The sequence below is a fragment of the Siphateles boraxobius genome, unplaced genomic scaffold (assembly GCF_051911475.1).
Source record: "Siphateles boraxobius isolate OS27281-9 unplaced genomic scaffold, OSU_SipBor_1 19, whole genome shotgun sequence".
In the NCBI taxonomy this organism is placed as follows: Eukaryota; Metazoa; Chordata; class Actinopteri; order Cypriniformes; family Leuciscidae; genus Siphateles; species Siphateles boraxobius.
This window is the reverse complement of record NW_027508799.1, coordinates 15,815,067-15,829,388: the sequence shown is the minus strand read 5'-3', so window position 1 is coordinate 15,829,388 and position 14,322 is coordinate 15,815,067. Positions and strand designations below refer to the sequence as shown.

The 14,322-nt window shown below is 41.7% G+C and overlaps 1 protein-coding gene across 6 annotated transcripts in view; it reads left to right on the top strand.

Annotated features, from left to right (window-relative positions):
* Nucleotides 1-14,322, top strand: part of LOC143741646 (kinesin-like protein KIF21A) — a 56,428-nt gene that overhangs the window by 40,178 nt on the left and 1,928 nt on the right. For all 6 annotated transcript variants that reach the window (XM_077233936.1, XM_077233935.1, XM_077233934.1 and 3 more), the window contains 9 exons: nucleotides 200-254; nucleotides 2,700-2,902; nucleotides 3,196-3,318; nucleotides 4,379-4,515; nucleotides 5,172-5,346; nucleotides 5,451-5,606; nucleotides 10,476-10,593; nucleotides 10,866-11,036; nucleotides 12,136-12,335. In XM_077233936.1, the coding sequence (XP_077090051.1) occupies nucleotides 200-254; nucleotides 2,700-2,902; nucleotides 3,196-3,318; nucleotides 4,379-4,515; nucleotides 5,172-5,346; nucleotides 5,451-5,606; nucleotides 10,476-10,593; nucleotides 10,866-11,036; nucleotides 12,136-12,335 (1,338 nt within the window). The remainder of the gene's footprint in view (nucleotides 1-199; nucleotides 255-2,699; nucleotides 2,903-3,195; nucleotides 3,319-4,378; nucleotides 4,516-5,171; nucleotides 5,347-5,450; nucleotides 5,607-10,475; nucleotides 10,594-10,865; nucleotides 11,037-12,135; nucleotides 12,336-14,322) is intronic.

Sequence of the window (14,322 nt, the reverse complement as noted above, 5' to 3'; positions counted from 1 at the left end):
CTGATTATGTTATTGATTGAGTCATTTGGTGAATAATACTTTAAGCTACCTTTGAAATTGCTTGTTGTGTGCTTTCTTTATTTTAATCAGCAAAGTTATTCGGCCCCATTTCAATCACTGTCAGTGTCTTTCAGAAATTTGTAATTTCATTATCAACGTTAACATTTTTGTCTGAACTCAGAATATTTGTCTCTTGCAGTTGTTTGGCTTCAGATCTCATGAAACTTTGCGGAGACACAAAAGTCAGAAATAAGGTAGAACAGACTAAATAAATGATACACCCACACATACATATATATAAAAAAGATTTTATGCCATTAAAAAGATTGGGGTCTATAAGATTTTAAGGGTTTTGAAAAAAATCTGTAATGCTCAAAATGGCTGCATTTAATTGAGCAAACCTACTGAAAGAAAAAAGGTTACTACTCGGTTACTAATGTAACCTTGGTTCCCTGAGAGTAGGGAACAAGTATTGTGTAGCTATACGCAGTGGGAAAACTCCTTTTCTGGAGAATATTGAAGCAATTATTTTAAAACGCAGTGTAGCTGCACGGCGAGCACAGTGCAGAGCGTCTAGCTTGCTCATTGGCTGTGCTGCGGAAACTACACGAACCTATGGCGAGGCGGCTAAGACGCACGAGCCAATCGGTTTGCTTCGCACCCAGGGCGTGTCAGAATTCGCCAGAATGGGCATGGCTTATGCCTATTTAACGAGACCATTTCGCCATTGAATCAGGTAAAATCGACCTGGGGGGGCAATGTGTTGTAGTGGAGAGTGTTGTGCAGGTTGATGTTTTTAGGCGAGCCGAGTAAGGGGCGCGCCATGACTTAGCTCGTCTTGTAACTCGGGGAAGCAGGGTGCTGGTCTTTGATGAGGGGTCTGCTGACACCCCGGCAGAAACCACCCGTCGAAACTTCTGGTGGGCTCCTGAGGCGGGGACCACTCGATGTCGAGGCCTTCGACAACTTTAGTGAGAACGTGAATAAGTTCAGCGTCCCTGCTCGCTCTACCACGTCTCCGCTGGCTTGGGATTGAGGGGCGGGGTCAGCTGTCGAGTCCGGCCAGTCTTCTCCCTCAGATGCAGCCAGGGACAGGCTGTCCTCGCCTTCTTCCTCAGATGCACCAAACGAGACGAGTCCTGCTGCTTGAGAAGAGGGGCATAGATCCGTCTATGAGTAGAGCACCGGGGAGAGAGCGAGGCACGCGGGGACTGGGCTGACGCGGGTTCGCTCGGTTCAGGCATCCTTTGGCTCCGTCGCTTCTTCCGTCGTGGCTCGAGGAGAGCAGGAAGTGGGGGAGCGCGAGGAGCGGGGTCGCCGTCCAAAAGAAGAGCTAGCCGCGAGTGCAGGATGGAGATTTGGCAAGCTCTCGCAGTGCGGGCAGCCGCCCTTGTTGAGTGCAGTCTCTGCGTGGGTGAGTCCCAGGCATGGGGCGCACTCGCTGAGTCCGTCAGCTTCATGCAGAAAAGCTAGACCATGGATCTCCAACCCTGCTCCTGGAGGGCTACTGTCCTGCAGACTTCAGTTCCAACCCTGTTCCAACACACCTGCCTGTTATCATCAAGGAACCCTGCACAGCTTGATTAGCTGGTCCAGGTGTGTTTGATTGGGGTTGGAGCTAAAATCTGCAGGACAGTAGCTCTCCAGGAGCAGGGTTGGATACACCTGAGCTAGACGGTCTGCTCTGTGCTCGCTGTGCAGCTACACTGCGTTTTAAAATGATGGCTTCAATATTCTCGAGAAAAGGAGTTTTCCCACTGCATATAGCTATGCAATACGAAGTGAACGTTCTCGAAAGGGAACAGGAATATTGTGGAATATTACAATTCAAAATAAGTTATCTATTTTGATATGTTCAAAAATGTAATTTATATATGTAATGGCAAAGCTGAAATTACTCCAGTGTGTGTAAATATATCATTATAAATATATTTATAATGATAAATATTATACATACATACACACACACACACACACACACACACACACACACACACACACACACACACACACACACACACACACACACACACACACACACACACACACACACACACACACACACACACACACACACACACACACACACACACACACACACACACACACACACACACACACACACACACACACACACACACACACACACACACACACACACACACACACACACACACACACACACACACACACACACACACACACACACACACACACACACACACACACACACACACACACACACACACACACACACACACACACACACACACACACACACACACACACACACACACACACACACACACACACACACACACACACACACACACACACACACACACACACACACACACACACACACACACACACACACACACACACACACACACACACACACACACACACACACTAAAACACATTGATCTTTTAAATGAGCCTGTTTGGTTTTATATTATTTTCTTCCTACTAATAATTATGACATAATTATGCTTCAACTATAAACATATAAACATAGAATAACAGTTTATAAAAGAAAAACAATAACAGCAGCCCTCATTATATTCATTGAGGAAAAATAGTTATGTAAAGGACATAAATTAGAATTATGAGACATTTTCCTCACTTCTAATTTAACATACTATAACTAAAGTATTTGTACTCTTTGTATGATATATGATGATATATGATGAATTTAGGCTCGCAGAAGAACTACCACCCAAATGGAGCTGTTGTACGCCAATACTGGTGACCCTGATGCCCCGCCAGAGGATTTCTCTGCCGCTCTACTTCCTGTAGTGGAGAATCCTGAGGGAAATAAAGAACCGGCCCCTGTTCCCCACTTAGGGGACAGGGAATCAATGACCTTCTCTTCTAGCTTAGCATCCAAGACAAATGCTGTGTAAGTGATTGGTGAAAAGATGTATGTTTTGGTTCAAATGGGTTAGGGTTTTACTATTATTACCAATACTTATACTGTATTGGATTAAGGACATGAAGTGTATTTCACAATGCCTATGAACAAGGCTAATCAAATGAGTTTTTACTAGTAAACACATTTATTTGGGAACATGTTCATATGATCACTACAGCTAAATAAACTGTGGCAAATGCCTTCACCTTAACATCTCCTCTAGCATTACAGTCACGTCTGATGTGAAGTTAAGTCGCGCTGGCTTTTGTCTAACTGTGTAGCTCCAGTGCCAGATCTCCCACGGCTACAGAAAAAAAGCTTCTGGACCGCTCGCCTCTCACCCGCAGAAGAGCTCAGGACAGGAGCCAGAATCCTGCTGACAAAACCAGAACCCTGGACAAACCGTAAGAAACGGCTAGCTTTACATTAACCCCCCTTTCCAAACATCTTTGCTAAATTTGTTTACATCTGTTCTAAATCTCTTGTATTGCTAAAGTGAATTTCCATACTGTCGTTCAGTGAACAAGAACAAAGTTTACTAAGGCGAGCATCAATAGCATACTAATACCAATAATTAGCATTAGCTGTCCCACAAAGCAGGAACCTGGTAAACATCCAAACAACCAAAAAAAAACAAAGCAAAATGCTAAAAACCACTTTAGCAACCACCTAGAACAACAACATAGCAACTTTATAAAGCACTTAGCATTACAAAACCACTTTAGAAAGTTTGGACAAAAGAATCTCAGTTCTGGGACCGATGTTGTAAACCCAAAGGTAGCTGTTTTTTTAGTTTTTTTTTTATAGCGTCTATATAGCGTATTTTTTTTTATATACTCCATTTCAAAACATGTTTTATACAGGTCATAAATCCTCCAACATATCATTAATACCATTGCCATAGAATTTGGAAATCTTAAAATGCAGTGTAACGTTGGAACCAACCTTTTAAGGTGCGATCACTTTAGCAAAATTTTATGGGCAAAAATGGACCATTGTATATTGTTATTATTGTACAGTTATGTGGATTGCTGTTGAGAAGACTGGATTTCACCATGACAATTTTGATTTTTGCAGACGAAATCCAGTTATTTCAATAGAAATTCGCGTGAGGATGACAGATTTCACCTATGAAGATTTCAAGAATTATTCAAGTTGAGCATGTGAATTATCCGTGTTGACCAACAGGAAGCTGTTTGTTTTGAAAGTAACCTCTATGTGAGCTGTGCTTCATATAGTTGAACATTTTTGCCCTCACACGAAATTTCCAGTCTCTTGAATTCCAATTGAAATGAATGGATTTTGCCGTGAAAAACAATGGTAACTGTGACCACACCTCTAGAACAACCCATGTTGCCTAAAAGTGCTGTTTAGCTAGGCTGATCACTACAGTTTGGAACAGAACCAGTGTATTTTATTTTATTGAGCGTTTCATGCATTATTATTGTGTTTTTTCTGCTCCAGACGTGCGGTAAGCCCAGTTCAAGCATCCCGCTCCACCCGAGCAAACAAATTGCAGTGTGTGCACGTGGCCGAGGGTCATACTAAACCCTTGCTGTGTGTGGACTCAACTGATGATCTGCTTTTCACCGGCTCAAAGGGTCAGACACTGATCTTTATTATTTTTATGTAAAAACCATAGCCTTATAAACAAGTCTTTGCTACAGTAAAATTACAAAGGAGCATTTACTGTAATTAATCCTTCACTAAGAGTCACACTTAGCTGGTCATTTAATATACAATAATGACCATCTGACTATATATTATTTTACGTATTACATAGTTGATTAACTAACAGATGATTAAAAGCATGTGCATTACATTTATTTGAGTTGAAACTGTTATTAGCTAACTTAAAAATGAAAGTAAAATTCAATCCTTCGCTTCTAGCTATATTAATTGAGAGGGTTGGTTTAGAGGTTTAATTAATACATTCAAACCACAGTGAACATAATTTCTGTAGAACTCTGTATACTAACTATTACTCATTAATGAACATATCATCTGTTGGCGCACTGAAAACTAGCAATGTGCTTACAGTATACTTTAAGCATTTATATTCTAGCCATTCCTGTATTTATGATAGCTTGCTAACGCTATTACATTTGTTTTTATATTCTGTAACAAAATATAACCAGTCATAAATGCAAGAAATTTCAAGTTGTTACCCATAATGCATTGCCAGTATATACCCCTTACAAGAATTACAAATAAACATTGTGTTCCATCCGCACCCATTCCTTTTTTTCCATCTCAGATCGCACATGTAAGGTGTGGAACCTGGTAACGGGTCAGGAAATCATGTCTCTTGGAGATCATCCCAGCAGTGTAGTGTCGGTCCGATACTGTTCCAGCTTGGTCTTCACCGTCTCCACTGCTTATGTCAAAGTATGGGACATCCGTGACTCTGCCAAATGCATTCGCACCCTCACGTGAGTCATTCTGGTACTGTTTAATATATTAAAAATCACTGTTCTCTAAAGCTTCTAAATATTTTGCCTATGGTTGCTCATTTTTAGCCCTCTGTTTCCTTTAGTTCTTCTGGACAAGTGTCCCAAGGTGACACAAGTGGGAGTAGTTCTGTTGCTATTCCACCAGGAGAAAATCAGATCAATCAGATCGCCCTCAATCCTTCTGGCACATTCCTTTATGCTGCTTCAGGCAACACGGTCAGGATGTGGGACTTGAGAAGGTATGACCGGTTTTACCACGAGTGTCTAAAAGTTCTTCTCAGTGCTAAATAGGGACTATAACTAATAAGAAATGCATGTGGGTAGAGTAATCTTCAAATATACAAATAAAACTGTATTTGATGGTACACAGTTAGTATAAGCTTGAACTAACTAGATTCTCTTCAAACTCCACCAGAGCAATAGTTGACCTTAAAGAGAAAATGGATCGTAGAAGACGGGTACCCTGGGGTGTTTCCCAAAAGCATTGTTAGTCAACCATGGTCTTCCTTTACCAACATTTGATTCTGTTTCTGGAAATATTTGTTCCAGTGAGTTTTGCAATTATTTGTGGTTGGAACTACAGCTCTCAACCTGTACTTGAAAGCATAGTTTCTTGCTAGTATGACATACAGACTTAGGGTGCTTTCTTACTAGCACTTTTGGTTCACACCTGGGATTGTTTTGTTTGTTTGGGTGATGTGAACGCTGTTCCCTTTCGAAAGAACTCGAACTGCGTCACTTTGGGGAACGCCCTTAGCGTAACGCATCTGAACTATGAATGAAACTAATCCAATTCTGATTGGTGCTGCGTCATGATGTAACATGTGACGGCATACACGAAAGCTACAAAGGGACACCGGCACACAACAGAGTTAGCTTTTTGCTCTTCAGCAAGCGCTCTGTGTCAAACGGTCTGTCCTATTTGGTATTTGTCCCATAAGAATTGTCCTAAATAAAGGTCTATATTGCAATATAGAATCTAGTGGCTCGGATCTCGTGTTTGCTGAGGCAACGCGTAGATTACGGGTCTACTCTGCAATAAAGATTCTGTGGCTGGGATCTCGCGTTTGCAGAGGCAGCGCATAGATTAAAGGTCTGCACTGCAATACAGAATCTATAGTGGCTCGGATCTCACGTTTGCTGAGGCAGGGCGTAGATTACGGGTCTACTCTGCAATAAAGATTCTGTAGCTTGGATCTCGCGTTGTCGAGGCAGCGCGTAGATTATTGGTCTGCATTGCAATACAGAATCTATAATGGCTCGGATCTCGCGTTTGCCGAGGCATCGCAAAGGTTACAGGTCTACTCTGCAATAAAGATTCTGTGTGGGTGCAAGGCATGCACAGTCAGCTCCTGAGGGTGCTGGCAGTGTTCACTGAGAGATATCTCGACGCGCACAGCCGTGCGTTTTTCGGGTGTTTCAGCCTCGCGCCCGTTGATTTTCTTCTCGAGAGATGAAAGCGAAATATATATTGTGAATGACTCGAATCTCGCGTTTGCCGAGGCAGCGTGTAGATTACGGGTCTGCAATAAAAGGGACACAAACGATCTGTGAAATAATACTGTTTGGGTGCGAGGCATTCACCGTCAGCTCCTGAAGGTGCTGGCAGCTGTTCATTGAGAAATATCTCGACACGTATATACGTGCGCTGTCGGATGTTTCAGCCTCGCACCTGTTGACTTTCTTCTTGAGGGATGAAAGCCAAATATATTGTAACGACTCAAATCTTGCGTTTGTCGAGGCAGCGTATAGATTACGAGACCGTATAACATATTAAAACAGTATTGTCTGGTAATTATGGCTGCATTTAATTTTAAGAAATTAAAATGATGAAATATTATCTGACTTTAAGAAGTTAGATATTTTAAAGGGATAGTTCACCCAAAAATGAAAATTCTGTCAGTATTGACTCACCCTCATGTTGTTCCAACCCCGTAAGATCTTCGTTCATCTTCAGAACATGAATTAAGATATTTTTGATGAAATCTGAGAGATGGATCACTCCTCCATAGGCTTCTTCAGGGATTGAACTTGCAGGCCCCGAAAAGTTATTAAAGACATCGTTAAAATAGTCCAAGTGACTACAGTGGCTCAATATTAAGTTTATCAAACGACGAGAATACTTTTTGTGCGCAAAAAAACCTAAAATAACGACTTTATTTCAACTATTCATTTCCTTCTATGTGGGCCTCGAGTCAGTTCACTAGTTTAACAGTGTACGCTTCTGTTGTTGTACGTCACACGTTTCACCCACATGACTAGCATCGGCCAATCGTGAGCCTATGTGTGACATAGCTCTACGCTATTATACTAAGTTAACTGACCAGAGGCCCATAGAGAAGAAAATTAATAGTTGAAATAAAGTCGTTATTTTTGTTTGTTTTTGCGCACAAAAAGTATTCTCGTCGCTTGATAAACTTAAGATTGAGCCACTGTAGTCACTTGGACTATTTTAACAATGTCTTTAATAACTTTGAGGCTGGCAAGTTCAATCCCTGAAGAAGCATATGGATTAGTATGGAGGAGTGATCCAGCTCTCAGATTTCATCAAAAATATCTTAATTCGTGTTCCGAAGATGAACGAAGGTCTTACGGGGTTGGAACAACGTGAGGGTGAGTAAATACTGACAGAATTTTCATTTCACATGTCTTTGCGTTTCTCTTTGCCTCTCGTATTGAGCTATTTGGCCGCACACAAGACTCAGTGCCAATCACACATGCTCACATCATTCTCTTTCTATGAAACCTGTAAACTGCATTCACCAGTTTTCACTCTTTAGCGGTTGACCAGAGCACTGAAATTATTTCTCACTTAAACTACAAATCAAATGGATTTCCCCACACATTTCGCGTCAGTCCTCTGCGTGGCATTTTATTATTTTCTGCATAGCCGCGGCTTCAGAAGTGCGCGGCCACGCACGCAGCTTAGAGGGAACATTGGTTGAGACCAAACTCAGTTCCAGAGCTCCTTCCATGAGGAGATTGTACAGCCTAAAGTGGAATGTCTTTCCACTTGGTGAAGAGAGCGTGAGGTGGATCCAGTTAACTACCCGGTTGGCTTCAGTGCTGGAGCTCTTCCAAGATCGCCTCTTGGCTACACTCAAGATGTACGTTAGTGCCATTGCGGCTTTCCACGCTCCTCTGTGTGATGGGCCTCTGGGGAGACATCAGCTGGTCGTACATTTCCTCCATGGGGCTCATAGGATGAGACCTGCGGCTCGTACCAGAGTTCCCGCATGGGACCTGGCAGTGGGTTTTGAAAGGCTGGTCGAGACCCCCTTCGAACCTCTGGAGTCGGCTGAGGCCAAGAACCTTTCCCTCAAGGTAGCTTTTTTATTAACCATTACTTCTCTGAGGAGAGTAGGAGACCTTCAGAAGCTCTCTATTTCTCATGAGTGCTTGAAGTTTGCTCCAGGCAACATTAAGGCTATCTTGCATCCCAGGCCAGGCTATGTGCCTAAAGTATCTAATGTGGCACGGCCTACGGTTCTACAAGCTTTCATCCTCCACCTCACGTGACAGCGGATGAAGAGAGACTTAGTGGAATGTGTTTTTTTTGCTCTGGGCATTTGCTCTGCCCTGTCAGAGCTCTCAAGATATATGTCCAGAGGTCTTCTTCATGGCGGAAGTCAGACTAGTTGCTGGTGTGCTTCGGGTCGCCCAAGAAGGGGCTTCCAGTATCCAAACAAACCATCAGTAACTGGGTTGTTCAGGCTACCTCTATGGCCTATCAGGTGTGCAGCTTGCCTTCACCTTTGGCCGTGAGGGCTAATTCAACCAGAGGCATGGCGTCCTCTAGAGCCCTCCTTTCAGGGGCTCCAATCCAAGAAGTGTGCGATGCAGCAGGATGGGCCACCCCTCATACATTTATCAGGTCCTTCTCAGGGAACAAGGGTTACAGTCGTCACCCAAGATGTTTTCCGAACTCTCCTGTGCACCTTCAAAAGTGAACCACTGATGATGAAGTATGATTCAGTAAAACTGTGATTGTTTGTGTTCTCGCTCACTAACAAGCGGGACTGATACAATGCAAACTGAGAGAAGATATAGCTAATTTTTTGCTTGCCTTCAGCAGAAATGGACGTTCTTTAGAACATTTGCAGTACATTTAGGTAGGTCAGATAGACACAGGCTGTTATGTGTTGACGGTTTGGAAACAATACTAAAGGTTAACAAAACAAAAGCATTACCTAGCAACCAGGGGGAAACAGCGGATAATTGTTGCAAATGTACTATGGTTTGGAATCATAAAAACAGTGTCAACACAATCCATTGGGGGCAGAGAACCTGCGGTTGAATCAAACACCTGTAAATAAAACAAACCGTGCAGAACAAAAATAGTGAGGTAGTCCTCAGATACAATGTTCATTATTTTATTACTAAACCGACTGTGTGATGTAATTGACATCAGTTTGATATTTGGAACAACAAATAATTTAGGAATTAGTCATAACTAGCTACAAATTTTTCCAGTGATGTATCACAGTTATGTTGTTGTACCCCTGCACCCCTGATAACTAACATGCTAACTAAGTAACTAACTAACATAAACATACTCTTTAAATTGTATAATACTACTTGACCTTGCCGTTTTGGGGATGCTCTTACCCAGTCGTCTAGCTTTGGACCCTTTTTTCTGCTTCCAACACATGAAATTCAAGAACTGACTGCTCATTTGCTGCCGAATATATCACATGCCTTGACAGGTGTCATTGTAGCATTATAATCAATGTTATACACTTCACTTGTAAGTGGTTTTGGTGCCGATCAGTGTATGATGGGCACATACTCCCAAAGTTCCCCATTTTTTTTTTACCTTCTGACTACGATTCCTTCCAGTTGGAGGAATTCAAACATATTTGATATTTTGAGCAGATAGTTTTTATTCGTCAAGCGTCTCGTAGTAACAATGCACATGTCTCTGCATGAGTCTGTTGAGTTTGAAATATTTGAAAGTTTAGTAGTGTGTCCGATACCAGTTTTTCCAATGGGTCCAATGCCCAGGTTTTCCTTTGTAACATTACTAAAAAGTGTTCAGTGTTTAAAAGTCGTAAATTGTATTCCAGCCCTAAGTCTCCATTTACACATTATTCTGTTGTCTTCTACAGGTTTGTATCTACTGGGAAACTGACGGGACATCTGGGGCCGGTAATGTGTCTTGGGGTAGACCAGATGGGGAAGGGTCAAGATGTGGTCATAACAGGCTCAAAAGATCACACCGTTAAGGTATGTTCAGACATTCTCTCTGTGAACTAACATAAGAGCCCCTATGGGTGCATATGATAATTTTCACCTTTTGCTCACAGCTCATGCACAATTACACAAGCTGTTGCAGCTAATTTATGGTTGCTTGAACAAAAACATTAGTTTAAACCATTAATATACCGTAGCCTCAAGTGCAACCAAAAACAAAGAAAGGAGGATGCTTTTGGGCTCCGGTAGATATGCTTTTTGGACTTGTTCTGTATCCCTAAGGCTTTTATTTTCTTGTGTTGCAGATGTTTGAAGTGGTGGAAGGCACTCAGGGCAGTATCAGCGCCACACATCATTTCGACCCAGCCCATAAGGATGGGCTGGAGGCTTTGGCCATGCATGGGGATTCACTTTTTACTGCTGCCAGAGACTCCTGCATTCAAAAATGGGACCTAGCCAGCAAACACATACAAGGGGTAAGTACCTGATTCAAGAAAAGGCACATTTGCTGAGTGGCAGTAAACGCTCTGGATGTGTTCCAGAATCCTGTGATGCTGCCTACCTAAGCAGCATTTTTAGGCACAATTCCCAAAGCCAAAGCGATTCCATTTATTATGCAGCAAAATTGTGTTGCCTTCTTAAAAGATCTTGTTCCGACAGCATTGTGTGTATAAGTCAATCTTTCAGCTGAGTGAAAAATGTCATTCAAGATGGAATCAAGATAAAATGTATTGTAAATATACCTAAAGTCGGCACATAAGCGATTTGATAATTAAGGCTTGACATTAACACCCACCAACCCAGGCAATTGCAGGTGGATTTCAGCAGTGGTGTGTAACACAGTCTCTTCTACTTGCCACTTTGGCGGGTTGAATTTATATATGTATATGTAATGTATACATTTTACAATTGTAATCTTTTAAAGGCATCTGAAATAATAAACTAAGTGCAATGAAGTGTTGTCAAAAATATAGATTTTTGAAAGTCAGTCAAATATCCACAAAATAATGTCAAAATGCCGGTCATGGGAAGTATTCATGTAAACAAATTCAGTTATGTTTTAACTGAACGTTAACAGTTGACAAAGAAAATGCATGTGTAACAGTATACTGTATGCATGTGCCAGTCTTAAAGTGACAGCGGCCTAATATATCTGCTGCCAAATTATGAGATAATATAAAAAATATCTATATGCCAGTTTTTCCCCATGATATCGATTTCAAAATTGTGGCCAATGAAAATGCTGAGTGGCTAGTAACTTTGGAAAACCACTAGCCACAGTGACTGGTGAGCAAAAAAAGCTAATGTAAAGCCCTGATGATAATGCTAAACTCGATTTGAATCAAGAAAGTCTATAATATTTGGAGAAAGCTATTCGTTAGCATTTAGATTCATCTCAGTAGCAGCGAGTCAGCTCACTAGGATCTGGAACAGGGTTGACTTTTGTTTATACCTAAATATAATCTATATATGACTCTTAACTATCACACATAAAGACACTGACTGAAGTAAAACCCTCACAACCAACTTTCAGTGATCCTGCTATAATTAATTTGTTTGCATGTGTTCTTATAGCAAGTAGAACGGGCTCATTCGGATCTGCTGAGCTCTCTGGCGGTGGTTCCTGGCTCTAGTGCTGTTGTGAGCGGCTGCAAGGGCGGACTGCTCAAATTCTGGCACACCGACACACTCAGAACTCTGGGAGAAATAAGGGGTCATGACAGCTCTGTCAATGACATCTGCACAAACAGCAATCAGCTCTTTACCGCCTCAGAGTGAGTGACAGGCATTTAAACACCGACACACATAAAAACACATATAAAACCATAGCACCTATAACACAAAGGAAGCCACATAACAACCTAGGTTAATCAGAATACGTGACTTGTAACGTAAACGCTGGCAATCAGTTTTTTAATTTTTTATTCTATGTCCAGACATGCAATAGTTAACAAGACATAAAATTCCCAAGGTATTAAAATGATTGTAGATAATCAGAACATTCTTGGTTCTTATAACCTTACTGATGGCAAGATGGTAATTTGATGATAATGAAACTTGGGGCTTGCATTGTTGTCGTTACATTATCAACTAGTAACTCATGAAATTACAAAAAAGTACCAATTAATTACGTAACTGGTACATTATGTGTTAGCTGAGTAATGTGCAAAAAAGTATTAGAACACCCCAGCAACTGCATAGCGACCCCTTTCCAACCGCATAGCAACACTTCGGTAACCAGCCAGGCAAATACATAATGTGCTAAAAATTACTAGAACACCATAGCAAATGCATAACACACTGGCAACCATTGAACTATTTTTGCAGCCTCTTAGAAACACATTGGTTACTACCCTGGCAAATACAATACAGTGTGCTTTAAAACCAACAGATCACCTTAGGAACTGCATAACAACACCTTGGCAACCATTTTGAACTCTTTTGCAACCGCATAGCAACACTTTGGTAACTACGCAGGCAAATACATAATGTGCTAAAAACTACCAGAACACCCTAGCAACTGTGTAGCAACACCTTATTAAATGCCTAGGTAAATACATAATGTGCTAAAAACCAACAGAGCTCACAGACAAAAGCATAGCAACAACTTGGCAACCTCTCTGAACCCTTTTACAACCACATAACACTTTGGTAAGTGACTAAGTAAAATTTATTTATACATCGCTTTTCACAGACAGAGTCAAAGTGCTTTACAATAGACAATAAAACATAGTAGAAAAAAAAAACTGTGTAAGAATAAAATAAAATACAACAAATAAAATTATCAGTAGACCAAAGACAGATTACACAAAAGCTAACCGAAACAAGTGAGTCTTCACTTGTCCCTTAAAACTGTCCACATTCTCAGCAAACCTAATGCTATTTGGCAGAGCATTCCAGAGTCTTGGTGCCATAAGCCTGGAACACACCAAACCGACGCCGACCAACTAGCGCTGATGAAAGCCGACTGTTGTCGCCTTGCGTTGGGGTAAAAAGCTGCATTGAACACACCAAGAGAACTACTGCCGACTGTTAGCTAGAATGCGCGTTCTGCGCCTGCGTGTAAATGAGACAACTGTCTATTTCTGCAGATATATGCGTCTATATTCGTCATTCAAAAAGGGAAACCGACCCTGCAGGCTGCAGATACACATACCGTAAACAAAGCAGTGTGTGCTTACCGTTTTGAATATCAATCCTGCTAAACACTTTCTTTATTCCACTCCGCTAATGTTAATATTTAAATATTTGCCAAGGAACACTAGGTAAGATGATGTGACATAAGAACAGCCTTCTGTCTGTAGCGTTTTGACTTCTTTGCTCGCCGTTTTGCTATTATTCTTGTGCACTGACTCGTTCACTAAGCTGAACAGCCAATCAGAGTTCCCTCTTTCACCGACGGCCCGACGCCGATTCAATATGTCGAATCGGCCGAAACAAAGCCGACGAGGACCAATGTCAGCTGACGGTGCAGAACACACTGAGAAAACTTAGTCGGCTGACGCACAAAAACTGCCCGACGGCCGACCGTCGGCTTGGTGTGTTCCAGGCTATAGAGGCAAAGGCTCTATCCCCACATGTCTTTAGACGAGTACGTGGTGTAGATAGCAGATTTTGGTTGTTAGACCTGAAAAGGGGGTGTGTAGGTGAATTATGTTGGCAAGATAAGCAGGGGCCTGACCATGTAGAGCCTTATAGGTTATGGTGAGAATTTTGAATTGGATCCTATAAGTTACAGGAAGCCAGTGAAGGGAACAGAAT